This window comes from Ochotona curzoniae, unplaced genomic scaffold (assembly GCF_017591425.1).
Source record: "Ochotona curzoniae isolate NIBS_2020 unplaced genomic scaffold, NIBS_Ocur_1.0 scaffold_2453, whole genome shotgun sequence".
Classification (NCBI taxonomy): domain Eukaryota; kingdom Metazoa; phylum Chordata; class Mammalia; order Lagomorpha; family Ochotonidae; genus Ochotona; species Ochotona curzoniae.
This window is the reverse complement of record NW_024467094.1, coordinates 31,779,735-31,799,954: the sequence shown is the minus strand read 5'-3', so window position 1 is coordinate 31,799,954 and position 20,220 is coordinate 31,779,735. Positions and strand designations below refer to the sequence as shown.

At 42.3% G+C, this 20,220-nt stretch overlaps 1 protein-coding gene and 1 pseudogene across 1 annotated transcript; one reads left to right on the top strand and one right to left on the bottom strand.

Moving 5' to 3' along the window:
• Nucleotides 1–4,643: 4,643 nt before the first annotated feature.
• Nucleotides 4,644–5,129, bottom strand: LOC121169797 (keratin-associated protein 9-2-like). Its single transcript, XM_041000516.1, has one exon. It carries the CDS (start codon nt 5,127–5,129, stop codon nt 4,644–4,646), a length of 486 nt encoding a protein of 161 aa, XP_040856450.1.
• Nucleotides 5,130–9,868: 4,739 nt separating this feature from the next.
• LOC121169785 lies at nt 9,869–14,278 on the top strand (annotated as a pseudogene).
• The last annotated feature ends 5,942 nt before the right edge of the window (nt 14,279–20,220 follow it).

Genomic DNA, 20,220 nt, shown 5'->3' with positions numbered 1-20,220 from the left:
GGCAGCAGGTGGGGCGGCAGCAGCTGGGCTGGCAGCAGCTGGGCTGGCAGCAGGGGGCGCTGCAGGAGCAGGACACACAGGCTGGTTTCCAGCAGGTGGTCCTGCAGCAGGTGGTGCTGTAGCAGGGGGGTGGGCAGCAAGGGGAGCAGCAGGAGCCGGTCATGGTGTCAGGGGTGGGAGGAAGGTAGGTTTCTGTGCACAGGTGGTTTTCTCAGAATATGGTGCTTCTCTCCACTCTGGGTCTTTTATACCCTGGAGCTTCAACCTTTGGGCCAATAAGCAGAGGTTTTCCTTGTATTCTGCTGTGGTTTTTGTAAACACTGACGTACCATCAGGATGCATCAGATTTTTCAACAGGTGTTTGGAAGTTTCTTAAAATTAGTGGCCTAGTCTATTTCCTAGTTGGGGATCCCGTTTCAGGTCATGCCCAGGAATGAGAAAGTTAAAGCTCCTCATTAGCATAATTTCCCCTCATGTGACAGCCTCTGGTCCTGTGACAGTTCCCAGAGCTCTGGGATGGGTGGGAGAGCTGTTCCTCCTGCAGCTTTCCACGTAGTGGTGCTTAGATTGGGCACTGCCTTGAGGGTTAGGATTCTGAAGAATCTGTTCTGATGAATTGAAACTCTGCTTGTGTTCAAGTCTGATTCCCAAGAATTACCTGATTCAAGGCAGGTGTCTCTCTCTGTGACCACCTACTCTTACATTTCCAGGTAAGTCATGTGTATTTGGTTTAGGGGTGTCTGGTGCAATAGCTGGGTCACTTGTGCGTCTCATTGCAGTACCTGTGTTTCATGGCTGCCACGGACTCCTGACTCCAGGTTTCTGCTGATGCAGAAATAATTGGGTTGCTGGTATCAACTTGGGAATGAGTTCTTGGGTTTGGCTCTGGGGCATCCTTGGCTGTTGCAGCCATTTGGGAGCAGATGGCAGATCTCTGTCTCTCTGTGTCTGTGTGTGGTCATGCACATGCTAAATAGATCCAAATTATTTTTTAAAATAGATACTAGAGTGTAAGTTAGCTGGCATAAAATTTTACATGCAGATCTTGATCCATGTAAGAGGAGAGGGACTCAGGAAGCGGCTCCACATTCTTGTCCGTGTCTGTCAGAGTGGCGTGGTGGTCCCCTGTGAGCATCCCAGATTGTATGTTCACGGGAAGTAGGAGATAGTTATGATGACTGCACTCCACTTATCTCCGCACCTGTCAGTGTAGGTGTTTTAGTTAATGGGGGAAATTGTCAGCCCTAATTTGTTTTCCTTCTCTGTGTATAGATGTAGGGGATATGGGAATATAGATACAGATGTAAGGAGAAAAGCATAGTTAAGTGTATGGCTAAAAGCACACAGCAGTGTTTCAGTTTGTCACACTAAGTGGTGTCTCCTGCTGACTCTAGTTTTGTCATGAGCCTTTCATATTCCATGGAGTCATGCTTCATGTTTGCCCTATGTTGATGATTAATGCATACTAGGCATTTTTGGGGCCACTTTTCCTTCTGCAAGTGTCTATTCTAAGTCTTCTACCCAAGCTTTTTCTTGGTGTATCTTCTCTTAGTTTCACAGAGCTTAAGACATTGACTATATTTTTTGAGTTCATCTAAAATTTCAAGATTTTCTTCTTCTCCAATGAGTTTTGTTAAATTTGGTGAATATCAATTATGTATTTTTATGCATTTAAAATATTTAGTGTCATTGATTTAGGATTCTAAAAGCAAACCTCACTATGTTATCCATCAATAAGATGTCCATTGTTTTGATTTGTTGTTTATTACTTTTCAAATTTTAGAAATTATATTAGAGCAACAGAGTTCATGTATTTCATGTGCACAGTTTTGGGAGTAAAATGAAATTTCCACTATGCTCTTCCTTCCTCTTATTTTTCTTTTAATATTTATACTAACATTGTTTCAATTTGCTTTTTAATCAAAGGCTCTACCTTCCACTAAATTAAGGACTCAGCAGGTATAGACTTTTCATGATGGCCTACTGTGCTTCAAAGTATTTGAAACTTTACAGTTATTGCATATTTCCTATGTGAAATCCATTACAGATTCTACCCACCCTAATTTTTCTTGAAAATTTTGCCTCGGTATATTTTATCTTCTTGTTTACTTTTCATAGAACCAGTTCTGATAAAAAATGCAGAAATGAGTGACTCATGGTAAATGCACTCTCAACAGTGGCAGCCTTCAAAGTTAATAAGGAAGATCGCTCACCTCAACTTGTGAATCTTTTGTCTGATAACTTGCCAGATGATTGTCCAGTTATTCTGAAGTCTGAATTCATAGCCTCAGAGTATCCTGGTCTATTGAGCCACAGGAAAGATCATCTTGACATTAACTATCATCTGCTTTAAGCCTTCTATGCATTTTGCTCATGGTGTTGGCTCTGTTGTGACCGTAAAGAAAGGGGCATTTGTGTCTGGTGTCCATTATCATGGATCGTGTTTTCCTTTGCTGATTCACAGGAAGTCACATTGTCTTTCTCTGACCTTGGGCACGTGCCCTCCCCCTGCAGAGGACACTTCTGCCCCTGCACACAGCATGCCAAGTCTGGCTATCATGAAGTTGAGCAGGGTTACTTGTCATCCAAGTCTCTTTTCCTTGACTTGTCAATCAACTGTTCTCTCTCATTACAACCCTCTTCTGAATCATTTCCTAATTGCTTCATAGCTACCTGCATACTACTCTAACAGAATGCACTGATGGTCTGCAGTGTCCTGCACCCAGGCCAGTGTCTCTACTCCTAAGATCTATCAGTTAGTTCTTGCTTGTATGTATCTGTGACCAGGAAATGTGTACCTATTAAAAATTCACCTCCATGTTCTCCTACTGAACAGTAGGAATTCATGGGCAAATTGCTTAACATCCTATTCTGCTCTGCAGTTGTCTTTTTTTTTTTTCATGATTTTTTTTTTGGCATCCCTCTGTTTTATTCAAGCTGGTTTTGATTGCAGTGTATATTTGGTGTTTGTCTGGCTGGTGGCTCTATATTTCCTTCTCTTCAAAATTGCAGCATAAGATCAAATGTATTTTATCGTCTTCTCCTCTGAGTGTATATTACTTTTCAATATTCTTTCTCTGAAAATCAAATACAGACTAGTAATTCAGAAGATTACTAGAAGATGACTTCCTGCCCTGTGTAAACACAGTGACTGCCACAGTGATTCAACACTGCCCAGCTGTTGACGGCATAGGGCTTTTGAATCTACAGAGTGTAAACTCCTAGTACTCTCCCTGTCTTCCAATCAATGAGAGAAAGATGAAAATCATGCTCAATCCTTTTATAGAAAGAACGACTTTTGTGCCACAGTAGCCGCTTGCACCTTTACTGGTGTCTCGTGGTAGAAAGTGATTGGTTCTGAGAAGTCGGCCAAGCTGTTTACACATTGTGCAAGCCAGTCAAGTTGATGCATACTCTATGAAATCCTGGAGAGTGCCGCATCGTGCTCTAAAATGAGTACAGGAAGATATTATTCCAAAGACTGTTAGAGAATGAAATGCTGCCTGCAACACATGGCACTTGCTATGTATGTAGCATCCAATGAATAATGACCAAAAACCCGAGTGATCCCCTGCCAAGAAGCACAAGTGTTAGTGATCAGAGGTAGGGTCTTCTGGCATACCTCTTCAGAGAACAAGAGGATGACGTTTCTCCCACCTGATCAGGCAACACACTGCTCCTGACACCCTGCTCTCTTAAAGGCAGCAAGAGTCTGAACGACTCCATGTGCTGCGTGTGCTCTTTTGTGTCTACTCCTTCAGGATACTCACATATCCTCTTTCATGTCACACTCACACCCATCATGGATGCTGCTGATGTACAGCTCCTCCGTGTTTCCCTGTTCCTCACCTTCCGCTGCTTGTACACACAAAGGTATCCCGCAGGTGTCTCGTGCGAGAGAACCTGAAGCCGGCAAAGCACACACCTCTCCACGGGGCTCAGTGTTGATCATGTGGGGTAAGATGGAAAGGGCCTTGGAGGTAAAACATGAAGAGTGAAGTGCCATGCCAGCTGACATTATGCATGCCACTTTTTTTTGTCTCAAACATAAATTGTCAAAGATGCTCTTGGCTGTGGCCATCTTTTGAGGCAATCTTGAGGTGAGGGAGGGGTGTGTAAGGGAGAGGAAGAATAAAGGAAGACCTTATGAAATAAATGCTAAGAAACAGCAACAGAATTCAAGTCATTATGCTCAAGTTTATTAGAAAAAAACAGGGGGCAATCCCTGTCAGCAGGAAGACAACATATAGTAAGAATACAAGGGGAAAGAACATGCCACAGGTTGTGATAACCTGAGACAATGCTTATTTTGTAACATTGAGGAAAGTTAAGTAAAATCCATCGAGTTTTGGTTTCTTGCTTAGGGTTTAGATGGCTCGGAGAAAAAGGATGAGGCTTGTATTTCTACATCTTCTTCACTTCAAGTGAAGAGCTGCAAAAGCAGGCTAGGACGTGGAGAAGTGATCAGCACATAAAGAAAAGGAGAACAGGTGCAAGAGGCTGCACACCATCAAACTGATGTGCAAGAGTCCTTATAAGAAGACAGCCGAGAAAGAGCTGTATGAGAGGAAAGGCAGGAGAGCAATTGTGAGTGCAGGCACAGGGTTGTTTCTCAGAGAGCTGGGCTGTGATAGGTGGTAGTCTCAGCAGCAGGAGGGCTGGCAGCAGCTGGACACATAGCAGGAGGGCTGGCAGCAGCTGGGCTCACAGCAGGCCAGGCGGCGGGTAGGCGGGCAGCAGCTGGGCAGGCAGATGCAGGTGGGGTGGTAGCAGGTCCTGGTGCAGTAGACAGGGGTGCAGGTGCCGGCCTGTCCGCAGGGGGAGCTGCAGCAGCTGGGCCTGCAGCAGCTGGACTGGCAGCAGGGCTGGCAGCAGCTGGCCACACAGCAGCTGGGCTGGCAGCGGGGTGTGCAGTGGTAGCTGGTGGCACAGGAGGGCTGGAAGCTGGTCCTGCAGCAGGTGGTTTGGCAGCAGGTGGGGCGGCAGCAGCTGGGCTGGCAGCAGCTGGGCTGGCAGCAGGGGGCGCTGCAGCAGCAGGACACACAGGCTGGTTTCCAGCAGGTGGTCCTGCAGCAGGTGGTGCTGTAGCAGGGGGGTGGGCAGCAAGGGGAGCAGCAGGAGCCGGTCATGGTGTCAGGGGTGGGAGGAAGGTGGGTTTCTGTGCACAGGTGGGTTTCTCAGAATATGGTGCTTCTCTGCACTCTGGGTCTTTTATACCCTGGAGCTTCAACCTTTGGGCCAATGAGCACACTCTTCTTTGTTGTTGTTTAGGTTAATCTCCCTAATCTTTAGGAAATAGCAGTTGGAGGAAGTTGTTTCTTAAGTATTCTTAATTTTGTTTGTGTAATTGACTTATTTTCTTCCCTTTTTGATAAATATCTAAGCTTTTTTTTTTCTTGTATATATCTTAACCCTGATTAAAGCCAAGCACAGTAGTATTTGATTTTCTAACAGGTGCATTCTTTCTTAGGTCACGCCAGAATCACAGGCTGTGTCCCTTGTGTTCCTCAGCCAGAGCTGGGCCAGGGTCAAAGCTGTAAACTGTGAACTCTCTTCTGCTCTCTGTTGCAGGTTGCTGGCATCTAATTACTTGAGCCACCGTTGTTGTCTCTGAGGACTACACTAGCAGGAATTTGGATTCACGGGCTTGAGCCTGGAATCAAACCATGGTACTCTGAGAACTCTCATGTGAGACTCAGGAATCTTTAACTCTGAAGGAAATCACATCTTAATATCACTGGTGGCAACGTGCTCTCCTGCGGCAGTTTCATTTGCTTTGGCGTAAGTTTTGGCTGACAATTTCTTCGTCTTGGCTGTCAAGGTGCATACCCCCACATCTGTTGGTCCCGCACCTGGCTAGTGACTAATTCATCCTGTAAAGTAACCTGCTGCTCATTGACTCAGAATGGAGCTGCAGTGGATGAAATGGAGCAGATCAAGAGGATCGCTGTCTCCCTCCTGAGCATGCATGTAGCATTTGGTGGGGACCAAAGCAGTTACTGAATAAAGGAGAACTTTGCCAGTCTAAAGTCTTAATTTGTAATGCATTTGTAGAATTCAAGTAGAGATTGGAAAAGAAAGAGAATGATTGGTTCTCCTGAATTTGAAGCCATGTGCCTTAAATCTGTTACATTCCTAAGCTTCTGTTTGCCTCTATTTAAAGTATTGTACAACTTGAAGGAATTTTGGCTCTGCATCTTACTCAGGAGCACAGTTAAGAGGTTAGTGGATAAAGAGAAATACTTTCTGTGAGCACAGAGCATCAATGAGCACACTCTGAAAAGTGTGAGGAGTTATGAGATGACGCCTAAGCAGAAAAAGAAGATTAAAGTCACCCATAAGGGCAAAGTGTTCATAAATCAAAAGCCGGAAAAGCAAGTTTTTGAAACCAAAGCTACCAACAGCATGCCACAATCAGAATGTCTGACAATGTATCAATTAGTAAGATGAACAATGGCAATAAAATAATTCTGGACATGGTGATGTCAGTTCCCCGTTCCCAGCAGGGTGAAGAAGTAGACTTGGAAAGACTTCCAGACTGCAGTGTCTCATGCTCGTGGAAACCCATGCAGAACCTCTAGCCCCTGACAGTAGGGGCTGCTGCTGTCTTTGCTGCACCTGTTCTGAGCAGGATTTTGGCCAAGTCCTATGTCAGAAGACCTATGCCCTTCCAGTTGCTGATAAACCACCTGCTACATATCCACCTGTTACTGCTGTAGCTGCTGTGTCCAGGTACTGCCAGATTGTCCGCTGTCTTCCAGTCTCCTGTGAATCTTCCTGTGACTGAATATCATCCTCCTGGTCACCAGTCCTGAGTCAGCTGCTCTGCTACTTGTGGGTCATCCTTCTCATTGTCTACTGTCCAAGGCCTTGTGGTGACCTGTCACGATGTCTGTTCATCGCATTGGTCATAACACCAAGCAATAATTTAAACTAATTTCACATAAAATTAACAAATCCTATACCTATGACCTTGGCATTCAGTCAGATGAGCAGCTGTCACACTATTTCTTTCAGACAGCTAGTTCTGCGATTGATGTGTATGATTCAATCTCTGCAATGAATTCTGTGTGCTTGACTGACTGTGACTCAATAAAAACTCTCTTGATATCAGAAAGGTTTTTAGCCCTTATTTATGTACTTATTTCTTCTGGGTGCTATTTATTTGGAGAAAAGTGAATTTCTGTTCCATGAACAAAGAAGACTAATTTTTGTGTTGATCAATCAAAGGCTAGAATATGCAAAGCAATTCACTTTTCTCTCCCCCAAAACGGATTGCCCACCTTATCTACCATTAAGCTTATGGAGAGAAGAAGAGCTTCCCTTCTACTATTGCTGAATAATGTACCAGGCAGCAAGATACTGGACTCTGAGAAGGGAATAGGATGAATGAAATACAGTTATCATCCCTCTGGTAATCCATCATGAAATCTTGGATGTAATGAAAGGTCATGGACCAGGCACCGCATGCTGGTAGTGTTGACCAGGAAGAGGACTTTATCCTATTGAAGGTTAATAATATTCAAATGTAAGTATAGATTCATAGAAATAAAATGTTAAGTGTAAAAATTCAGGGGCATATGTACAGCTCACAAAAATATAAAACAAAGTGAAAGGGAATCATGTAACACTGAATATTTCTATCAGGAGGAGAATGATTTCTGAGGTGTCAAAAACATCACAGTCATTTTGATGACAGGGTTATTGCTAAGTTATCTCCATGCTTTCAGCTAGCCAAACACTACTAAATGCACAAAGGGCCTTGAAATTGTGGCTCAATTAGATTGACCTTAATGGTGATCTCCTGGCGATACTATTTGCATCTCTAAAATATTAACTGTTTTTATAAACATCCGGAAGTATATTTCAATTAAGTGTAAAACAGCTATGAAAACAGCGAAAAAGATAATATCACAAGGTAGCAGAGAATTTAATGCATTATTTCAAACATGATCATCTGAAACAAAATACAATGGCTGTAGGATTTTGGAAGGAATGTGATAATTTCAGATGTATTGGATCAATTGACATGTTTGTGTCATCTTAGGTCTAACAAATGAGTTCCCATGGTTTTCATATACACCCAGAATATTCACAAAAGCTATCAGGCTACAAAGAAAGCACTAACAGTAAAAATAATATAAACCTGGGAAAGCAGCCGAGGCCCGATGCCTGGGAGCCCTGCACCCACGTAGGAGAACCAGAAGAGGATCTGAACTCCTGGCTTCGGATTGGAGCAGCACCGGCTGTTGCAGTCACTTGGAGAGTGAATCATTGGATGGAAGATATTTCTCTCTGTCTCTCCTCCTTTTTGTGTATATCTGACTTTGCAATAAAAATAAATAAATCTTTAAAAAATAATATAAGCCTCTCTTTTTGTCAAAATTTAAGGATGATAAACATCCATAACAGGAAAACAGTACAATCAAACGTGTAGCTTTCCCTTCTTTCCTTTCTCATTCCTGAATAACTCAGTCTAAGTGGAGAGTCAAGGTCCGTATAGGGAAGCAATGGTCTAAGGAAATGGAAGACTTCATTTCTCTTCACTAAAACAGCTTAAATTTACAGAAAAATTTCAAGGTCAGTTCAAAGATTTTTTAATGACTAAATGATGCTCCATCATTTAAAAATGTTAGTGTGTGTTTCCTGTAGCAAGAATGTTCGCTGAATAACTACATTCAGTCAAGAATTCAAAGTCAAGTTGTTGCTCTTATTAACAATGCCACAATGGACTTTCTTGAGTTCTGTATTGGATTATGTGTGCATTTGTAAAAGTGAGATCATTCAGTCAAAAAGCTTGGAAATATCAAAATCTGATACATTGAGATGTCATTAAACATAATTTAAGATACCAGTAAGATAATGTTACATTTAAGATTTTGTTACATTACTCTCTGAAGAAGGTGCTTCAATTTAGATCTCATCATCTGCATATGAAAGTATTTCTTTGTAACCTCACTAATTTCTGAAAGTTTGGAACTTAAACACATTTCATGTTTATTAATATAATTAGCAACTATTCATTGCTGAATCCCCAGAGCACATGGTTGGACTTGACATGATTAGGTAGTCAGTAGAAGTGTTGATGGGCGAATGTTTCCATTAAAATTTTTGAAGTTACAAGGCTGTACATCTTCCAAATGCTCAAAAGCATTCGAATTTCCTTTTCAATGATATGATTATGAATGTTCTTTGTTCAATTTTACATGAAGGAGCCTACCTCATTTTCTGCTAGATTGATGTGGCTATTTATCATTTAGTCCCAGTTTGCTCTTTTGCCTTTTTAAAGTTTGTTTTTTAATAGCAAGGCAGTTAAATTTTGTTTATTTCTATTTGATTTTCAGACTCAAAGAAGTAATTCCATTTTAAATATTTTAAGAAAAATTTTCAAGGTTTTCTTCTAGTATTTTCAGTTTATTTTTCTCAAAAGATTTTTTTTAGAAAATAAGAAACACTGTCATGCTGGAGGACTGATGTGAGGCACCAAGCTTTTAGAACGACGAAAGGAATGTTGAGTTTCTTATGACGTATCAGGCAGCAATCAGTCTGACGCGTAAAATTAACAGCTTTTGAAACGAGGTGAGACACAGAATAAAGGAGCAAAGAGGTGACTCAGGGGGAAATGGTGCACTGGATGACCCACAAACAGAGGAAAGAATGCATTCTAGCTATTACATTGATTTTCCCATAGTTAAATAATTACATAATTGCTTATCTGTAAAGATAAACAATAACAGGGAAATAGTCCTTAACCAGGTGACTGCAGCACCTCAGCTGGGTATAAAAGTGGACATGGGGAAAGCGCTTCCACACTTGTGAATCTCCCTCTCTTGGAAACCTACCTAGATAACCTCCATTCTCTGTCACCATGGTCAACTCCTGTTGTGGTTCCGTCTGCTCTGACCAGGGTTGTGGCCAAGACTTGTGTCCTGAGGAGTCTGGCTGTGGAGTGTCCAGCTGCTGCCGCCCAGTCTGTCAGACCACCTGCCGTCCCAGCTGTGGTGTGTCCAGCTGCTGCCGCCCAGTCTGCCAGACCACCTGCCGTCCCAGCTGTGGTGTGTCCAGCTGCTGTCGCCCAATCTGCCAGACCACCTGCCAACCTAGCTGTGGAGTGTCCATCTGTTCCCGCCCAGTCTGCCAGACCACCTGCCGTCCCAGCTGTGGTGTGTCCAGCTGCTGTCGCCCAATCTGCCAGACCACCTGCCGACCCAGCTGTGGAGTGTCCATCTGTTCCCGCCCAGTCTGCCAGACCACCTGCCGTCCTAGCTGTGGTGTGTCCAGCTGCTGTCGCCCAATCTGTCAGACTACCTGCCGTCCCAGCTGTGGTGTGTCCAGCTGCTGTTCCCGCCCAATCTGTCAGACCACCTGCCAACCCAGTGTCTCCATCTTGTCCCGCCCAGTCTTGCAGACCACCTGCTGTGGCTCACCTTGCTGCCGTCCCAGCTGCTGATGCTCCTCTTGCAAGTTTTCCTACCAGTCATGAGCCAACCTTTGACATATCACAAATGTGAAAATGTTACTTATACTGATTTTTCCTGGTGTTAAATGGCCTCTAGCTTTATTCTATTATGCCACCAAGCAACAGGTGAAAAGAAGCCCACCTCCATCACACCTCCCCTCATATCTCTCATGGATTTCTTCCTTGCATTCAGCCCCTGGTTTGTGACTATTGTATCTGCCGTGATCTTCACAATTATGTGTTAGCTCTCCTCTAATAAACATTATCTTTATATTAGAAAATCCTGTATCTTCAGTTATTTTGGGGAGCTGATTATTAGCTTATTCTCTAGTGTAATTTTTCTCAACATGAAAGAAAATGAAGTTTGCAGATATAATGTTATGTTTTAAATCAGATTTAATATATTCTCTAAGATAAGATAATCTACATCATTTAACTATACAGGGGCATCTTATTCAATGAAATGTCACCTAGCAAATGCAAAACATTATTTGGCTCTGGAGGTCCTATCAAGCTACATGAGGCACAGAGGTCCCTACTAGGAGCCTGTAAATTAGGTAGTATATGTTGGGTAGTATTAATCGGAAGGGGATCTTTCTGTTTTGGAGAAGGGTCATATAGCAGGAATGATTTTGTAGAAATTGAGTGAGTTAAATCTGCAAATTCAGGGGCAATGTGCAGGTCACAGGGTCAGGAGGTGAACAGGTGGGCTGTTTACATTCTTATGTAAACATGTGTGAGAGAAGCCAAGAAATCAGTTGCTGTTGACCCGTGTGGCAGGAATTCAGCTTCACTGGCCTCATCCCAATCCCTTTCATGTTAATGACACTGTGATAAAAAGTCACAGGCACATGAGGAAGCTCTGAGTCAGCAAAGCCACATGTGTATCAGTAAAGCTTCCTTTGGAGGAACGTCCACAGAGATGTTAGGGACAGTTTGGATGATGCGCAGGCAAGAGAATGCCAGGGTAGCAAGCCTGCACATGGGATATTCTAGGATGCCTCAGCTGCCTCTCATCTCACGCAGATGTGGAGAGCAAACCAAGGTCTCCTCCTTCCCCATGGCTTCTCTTGTCCTGGCTGATGCCACTTCCACAGGGAAACCAGATACCTGAGCAAAATCAATGAATCCATAGCATGAAGAAATTCTGCTAAGGGGAAGACTGGGGAAAATCATCTCCTCCTGACATTGATAATAAGTTCGAGAGATCCTGAGCTATGGAGAAGGGTGCCATAACCAGTGACGGCAGACATTTTCCAATGAAACACATTTGGCAGAAACCACTGGAAGTGACTGGGGAGTCACACAACCTATAGAGGGAGGCAGTGGAAAATTGTGACTAGACATATTGACAGGCCCAGTGACTGCATCTGGGTCTCCTATATGGATGCAAGGGCCCAAGCACTTGGTTCATCCCTCTGCTGCTTTCCCAGATGCATTGGCAGGGAGCTGGAATGGAGCAGCTGGATTCGAACCAGTGCAAAAAATGCTGAGTTTGATGATCGTTAACAGTGCATTTACGCTCAGTGCTAGTAAAAGTCAACGTTTGTGATGGGCAAAGCAAACCACCAACACATATCTATGAAGACTCTGCCCAGCATGTGCTGCAGCTATTACATTGAACTCTTACCCTGACAAGTGAGTTTGAGTTCTGATCTTACTCCCTACAGCTTGCCACCAGGGAAGTTTTCTGATTGTTTCATCTCTGGTATTTTTTTCAAGTTCTTGTCTTTTTACAAGTTCAAACTAACCACAACTTTCCCTGTCTTTGAGAAGATTTCCATTCCAATACAGAAGCAAAATTTAGCTAAAGAAGAAAAAAAAATCATCAAAAATTAAACTGTCGCCAGATACCAACTGAGCAGTAGGACATTAGTGCCAAAGAAAAACATGCTCTTAAAAATCGTTTATTTGCTACGAGTTATTTATAGTCAGCTGGTAATTGCTGCCGTCTTGAGGTTCCCACTGCAACATTTCTCGCTTGTTAGCATCTTGTGCGTACACACTACATCTGTTCCAAGTGTCAAGGACTGAGAAAACTGTCAAAGAAAACTAATAGTTACTTGTATATAAAAAGACTAAATTCATTTTGTTTTCAATTTCAGTTCTATCACTCCTTGTACCAATCACATCAAATTCTGTCACCACAAAAATCTCTTAAATTGTCCTTTTGAAATCATTTGTATGTTTCTCGTGCCCCGTTCCCATTTCATTAATCTTTACCAAGCACTGATATAGTCTCCATTTCTGTAATCTTGTTATTTCAGAGATTATTCAGACATGGAGTTACATGGTATATAGATTTTTTGAATTGTGTTTCTCTACTCAACGTAATTGGTGATTCACTCCAACTGTTGAGTATACCAATAGTGCATTCCTTTTTATTGCTGAGAAATATTCATTCTCTCTGTCTCTTCCTCTCTGTATCTCTAAGTTTCAAACAAATAAATAAATCTTTTAAAAAGTATTTATTTTTAAGATTGCACTCTTGGGTCATCTGTGTATTCAACTGGTTATTTCAGAAAGAAGAGACAAGCATTTCATACACAAGTCTTCTACTTACATAAAGTAATACCATCCATGAGTACAAATGAACAGCATTAGGAAACACTCCAAAATACATTGCTTGGAATTCCTTTCTCCAGGTCATGAAACACCAGCCTGCACTGGAGCCATATCTTTCCTCATTGTTCAAGAGTGAGTCACACTATACTATTGTAACAACATGAGGAAGATCTGTTGGGGGGTGGGATTTTTGGGGAGGAAATGCCAATCTATACAAAATTGCACCACAAAATTCAAACATTCAAAATCAAAACCTAACAAAAAAAAGAGTGAGTCGCAGTGATGGGCCTCCTCGTCCTTCTCCTTGAGCCCCATGGCATCAGTCTAACACAGGGATATCTTCATCCCCACTGCCTGTGCCCACAGCTGCCACCCCACCTGCTGTGTGTCCCTGACTTAGGAGACTTAACAGCATAGGTATAGCTTGAGTCATGATTGGAAAAAAATTGAGGACACCTACTAACAAATTGTCATCAGTCCCGTGACCATCAGTGGAGGAAAAGCTTGCAGACTCAAAAACTAGACGACATACACGAGGAAGAGTCTGATATGAAAAAGATCAAACTGAAAATTGTTGCAAAGAAAGGGAATATGTATAATATGTAATACTGCAAAAATGCCTACAATTACAAAATTTAATAAATAATAAGGATGAAGCTCCTGTCCACAGACTATAAAATATAAAAGAAAACCTAGAGTAAGGAAACCCAATCACAAAACTCACTCGCCTAGCAACTTAACACAAGACCCTCTACTCTCTGACATCACAGCCAGCTCCTGCTGTGGCTGAGGCCTCTGCCAGGGGATTTGCTGCCATCCCAAGTGGCAGCCAGCTCACTTGAGGCAGCACCAGCTGCTGCATCCTACTTGCTGTGTTTTTAGTTGCTTCAGGCCTTCCTGCTGTCCCGCCCCGGGTTGCTGCATCTCCAGCTGCTGCAGGCCCCAGTGATGCCAGCCCACTTGCTGCAGACCCACCTGCTGCCATCCTGCTTGCTGTATTTCTAGTTGTTGGAGGCCTTCCTGCTGTCCTCCCTCAGATACTGCACCTCTAGTTGCTTTCCCAACACATGCTGCTGACCCACCTGCTGCATCTCCAGCTGCTGCCATCCCACTTGGTGTGGTTCCAGCTGCTGTCAGACCACCTGCTGCAGACCCACCTGTTGTGTTTCTAGCTGCTGTCATCCCTGCTGCTTCCAGACCACCTGCTGTAGAACAAACTGCCCTTTCATCTGCTGTGGAAGTTCTTGTTGCTGAATGTCCTGATATGGTCCATGGAATTTCTTCCCCACTCCCACCCTTTTATTCTAGCCAAAGAGCATTTATTCAACAGGGCATATGGATGTCCCAACGCGTTGTATTTATAAATAATGAATAGATGTAGAAGATCCTGGTCTCTGTGTTATTAATTGACTTTCATAGAAACATTGCTTGTGAGCCAGAATTTACAGCCATATTGTGTGTCAGATTGCTTTAGAATATCTAATTCTGGTTCAGAATACGGAAGTCTTCAAATGTTCCACTTCTATGTTTTTTCCTTTCTAATACTTTTTTCTGTGGAGTCCATTTCCATGTCATAATTTCTGCTGTTTGCAATAAAATTTCTTAATATCCAAAACCACTCAAATTGCTCACCCCTCAATATTTCATGTTAATGAAATATCCTTTGCATATTTCTTTCTCTCTTTCTGCACTTACAGTATTGAGACAATATACCATGGGATACTTAAGCTGTCATTCACCCACGAGGTGTTAACCTGAAATAGAATTTAGCCTCACAGTAGAAATCAGAAAAAGGCTTTGAGGGAGGTTCCTTTGCATCTGACACTACTCACAGGAGAATGAAGGACCACAACTGCCATGGAAAAACAAGTCCTCAATAAACGATGAAGATTTAAATAGGGGATGCTCAGTATGGAGGATAGTCCATGGCCTTGGGAGTTAGAGTTGGGGCTGAATTCTGGCTGCATTATAGGCCAACCATGCCTTATTTAAATGCCTGGAACCCAGCACTGCTTTCTTGTGTGTGCCTATATAATAAGGTTATCATAAAAAGTCAATGAAACAAAGGCACCTCATAGGCAAATAAAAGCATGATCCTTCCTAGTTTCAATTAGTCACGTGCATTTTCTTCTTAACTTTTTATTTTAAAATAAGTATGGGTTCACAGGATATGGAAATGAAAGCACAACAAAGCCTCATGTATACTTCACCCAGTTACCTCCAATGGTCACTGCTTACATAATTATAACAGCATGTGTCAAATTTCAAGAACTAAACTTGAAATCCACAGGACTTCAGTGGTGTGTGTATGTTTAGTTCAGTGCATGTGTGTCGTGTATCTACATCTGTGTTACCATCACCACAATCCATGCACTGAGTTCCATCTCTGAAAGGTCATAGCCATTCTCACCCATTCATCGCCTACAATTCTTGGCAATCACTAGACTATTCTCCATCTTTATAATTTTATTTAAAGGATATTTTACATGTGAAAACATAAGCCATTTTTGGTTATTGACTTTTTATGGACAGCATAATTCCCTGGGTATCATCCAAGTTGCTGACTACATGAATACTTTGTTCCTTCATAGAGCTGAGTGGTAGCCTATGATATGGATCCATCACAGCTTGGCTTGCTTAACCATGCACCTGTTGAAATGCATCTTGACTGTTTCAAATACATACGTTTTTATTTGAAAAAAGAAAAGTATCAGGGCCTCTTACTTGTGAATGAAATTTTCCATAATCTCAATTACAAGACATGCTATTACTAATTTTCTTGGAGTAATTATATTTATATTTATTTCCTTTGTCTCTTAATCATCTAGGATTCATACCTTTCAAAACAGAATTGTCTTCTTTCTGGACTAATGAACTTTAACATTTTAGTCTTTTCTCGCAAGAGTATCACTCTGTTCTGAAGACCTAAATAACACCTTTGTTGGATAATCAAGAGTTTACATCTCAGTCAATTTCTGAAATGCAGACAAACACAATACAGGTAAAATAAGTTGCTAGAAGTGTGTAAGTTCATGTTGTACTTATTTCTGAGGCCTACCTAATAAGATCTAAGAGTCACTGAACATTGACGAATTTAGACCTAATTCCGGAATATAGTTGTAAGGAAAAAGGATTTTTAAAAAATTCTAAATCTATATATCTTTAGGACATTTGAGGCACTTTATGTTATTTTGAGCTTATCCTTTTTAAGATGAGCACTAGGGGTCAATTTGTTCCTTAAAAGTAAATACCCTTGGTCCTGGTGCAGTGGCCTAGTGGCTAAAGTCCTTGCCTTGAATGTGCCAGGATCCCGTATGGGAACCAGTTCTAATCCCGTCAGCCCTGCTCCTCATCCAGCCCCTTGCTTGTGGCCTGGGAAAGCAGTCAAGGACAGCCCAAAGCCTTGGGATTCTGCACCAGTGTGGGAGACCCAGAAGAAACTCCTTGATCCTGGCTTTGGATCAGCACAGCTCTGGCTGTTGCAGTCACTTGGGGAGCAAATCATCAGGTGGAAGATCTTCCTCTCTGTCTCTCCTCTCTGCACATCTGACTTTGCAATAAAAATAAACAAATCTTTCTAAAAATTAAATACCCTTAAAATGTGATTTTATAATTATGCTTAGTCAAGCAGAATTGTAATGAAGAAGAATGAAGGAAAATTATGAGTAGTCAGGTAAAAAGTAGTTGAAACAATAATCACCAATTTATACATTGATAAAACTGTCAACCATATTACAGGCCCCTAACTCAATGACTTGGATACAAGGTTTGACACTGAATAGTGTCCACAAACAGACCCAAAAACCCAGAGGAGCTAATTATGACATAAAAGTTCTTGTTTAAAGTCAGAATGGAAAAGAAGAGCTATTTTTTTTTTAAATGATATAGGACTGTTAGCTTTCTCCAGGAATATGTAAGACAAGGGTATCAGTCACCAGGACATCATCCTTCCCCCCAGAGCATTTAAGCAATTTAAAAAATTAATCCTCTTGAGATAGTTTTTAAAGGACATATTTATTTGAAGGGAAGAGTGAAAGAGGAAAAAGAGAGAAGACAGAGGAGAGGGGAGAGAAGAGAGAGAGCGAGGGAGAGAATGAAAGAGAGAGGAGACATGTTCTATCTACTGGTTTACTTCCTAAACAGCTGCAACAATCAAGACTGGGCCAAGTTGAAGTAAGGAGCCAGGAATTCCATTCGTATCCCCACTGTGGGTGGAAGAAACTCTACGCTTGAGTCATCTTCCACTATTTCCCAGAAACACGAGTAGAAAGCTGGATCAGAAGTGTGGAGCAGCTGGAACTCAAACTGACACTGTGGTGTCGGAGGCTGGCACCCAAACAGCAGCAATGTATCCGCTGTGCCACAATGCCTGCCCCGACCCGGACTCTTGCAGTGGTTCTCATGTGCTGCAGCTAGGATCCTCAGGTCTCCCCTGACAGCAACTTGAAAACTGCTTTTGATCCTTCTCCTTCTAACTGAGGAAAACCCTTAGGATTCTAATCAAATGCTGTATCCAGGGTCATCAGAGTCAGCAAACAATGCTCCAAGCAGGAGAATGGAGCCTGGACTGTTCATCTGATTGTACAAACCTGGAAATTAGGGCCAGAGCAGGGGCAGAAATCAGCTAAGAACAGAGCCATACTTAAGGGCAGGGAAGGTCAGGTCTCTAGGTGGGTAAAGGGCCTGTGGGCAGAAAAGCACTCTCTGGACCATTTCTAGCAGTTCCCTTCATCCCGACTCTTGAATCTTTCTCAACAACACCAGCTCATATGTGAACCCTCCACGATCATGAAGGAGACGTACCATTCCCTAAGTGGTCCTCACTGGGGTGTTACCCTTTGTTCACATCAGGAGCCGTCTACTCATCCAGCCTGATATAGCCCTCTGAGGCAGGTCCAGTCTCATAGATCCCTTTCCTGCTGCCCTACCCCTCTTTGCTTCAGTTGTCTCCCCTTGATGCTAAATTTCCAAAGTCACCTTCACCTGCTCTTATTGATCCAGATGCTACTGTTGTTGCAACTGCCCTTTTCATAAACCCTAATTTCTCTCCATATTCCAGAATCAAATACATCTACCAGATGTGTTCTGAATGTTCAGAAGATTGAACTGCCATTCTTTACAAGGAACACATTCCATTACTGTTTCAGTGCCTGCACACAGGGGCTCACTCAAGGTGTAATGGCAGTATATGGTTTGCAGGAAGTGTGGACTAAAGCTGAAGCTCATAGTTTGAAGCTCCTAAGTCTTTTCCATTATAAACTGCTTCAATCTCTTCTTGCAGATGCACAGTGTTTTTTTTTTTTTTCCCGACCAGCAAGTCTCAGCTCAATTTTCCATGACCGTTCCCTGCCTGGAGTGACATGCTCATTTTGGTAAAAAGACTGTATGAGGTGTAAAGTGTTGAAGTAGACACAAAACTTAGAGAGTATTGGTAGTTTCAATAGACTTTTCCAAAGAAAATCAGATATGTCACCGCAGCCCACTCCAATGAATCATAGTGCATGAATAACCATTACTTTAGATTCAAAATGCCTCTGATATTTCATGTTGTTGGATTAGACCTCTTGAGCAAACAAATCCAAGTCCTTTGGAGCCATGATTCTTCCAGGAAGCACACTCGTGCTTATGTGAAGGCTGCTAACCCAGGTCCTTAGCGCTCCCTGGAGAGACCCAGGATCAACCTAGAGTGGGAATTGACATGTATTTAAAAGAAATGGCAATAGGAAGGCTTCTCCCATTTTTTCCCCTACATTTTCTCAAGCCTTAGAGGTCAGAGGTGGCAGCATTCCTCACTTTTTGAAACAATAGTTGGGTAGTTATCTAGATATTTGTGAAACTTTTGAGGTTTTACTCCATCTGTAGATGAGTGATCTGTACTTGAAGAATACAGGATAGTGTCTTGTTTAATGTCTGTCATGTATCTATCTTTCTATTTCTCATTTAAGAAAATGAACTCTAGTAAACAAATCCTGATCGACAGCTTGGGTACTAAAGCAGGGGAGTAAGACATACCTTCAGAGCCCACAGAAGCCAGGTGGTTATGTGTGAACTATGGTAGGAGGCAAAAGATGGACACCTAAATGCACTGGAAAGTCTGGGAAACAATGGCAACAGGGACGATGGTGCAGCTGACTGATGCTGCTGGGGGAACCTACACCTGGTATTGGAGTGTCTGTTCTGGTCCTGGCTATGCCACTTCTGATCAAGCTGCCTGCCAATGTTCCTACAACGCAGCAGATGAAAAATCAAGTACTTGAGTTCCTGTCACTCATGTTGGATAAGATCCTGGCTTCTGGCTTCAGCCTGGCCTAATTGTGGCCCTTTGGGGAATGAAGGAGTGGGTGGAAGATTCATTCTCTCCCTTTCTCACTCTCTTTAAAATAAGTAAACAAATGTTTGTTTAAAATTGGGAAACACAATATGAGTGTATATGTGTGCTTTGTTAAAGCTAGAAAGATGAAAACCCAAAGAAGGCAAATATACAAGTGCACAGAGTTGAGGGACTTGAAACTTGCAGCATAGCTGATCTCTGCAGCCAATTCACAAAAAAGGGCTTAAAACTGCACATTGGAGGTTACTTCTGGTCACAAAACACCAACATTTTATGACCTAATTTTCCACCTTAAAATACTTCTGTGTTCCCCATGAAAAAGAAAATGAAGCTTGATTCATGGAGGGAAGGGGATATGTATCAATAGTCTTGCCATTCTTGTACCAGTGGTGTCCTGTTTCATTCAAACCTTATGTCAACCTGACCCATAATGAATGAGTCAGCAGATTTATCAGCCTGGATTACCAAGAAGAATCACCACTTGAGGGTAGATAATGTGTGCTAACTATATGACACTGAGGCAGCTGGAACCGAAAGGCTGGAAGTCATGTGACAATTCTCCTCTTAAAAGCTCAAAGAGAACAACCCATAGGTGATTCAAGAAGAGCAGATGGCTTAAATTCAAGCACAGAAGGAAAAGGAAGTAATGTTGTTCCCTTTTGGTTTAAGAAATTTAGCCAGGAAACACACTTGTCTAATTTGATAATCACCTACTTATCAGGACAAACAATAACAAGAAAAGAACAACATACCTGATGACAGCATCACTCAACAGGGTATAAAAGAGGTCCCGAGTCAAGGAGACATCCACACCTTTCAAACCCACCTTCTGGAAACCCACACACCACCTCCATCCTCTGACACC

What these genes read in the sequence shown, in the direction of transcription:
- LOC121169797 (XM_041000516.1), bottom strand. Translation starts at nt 5,129, where the DNA reads ATGACCGGCTCCTGCTGCTCCCCTTGCTGCCCACCCCCCTGCTACAGC.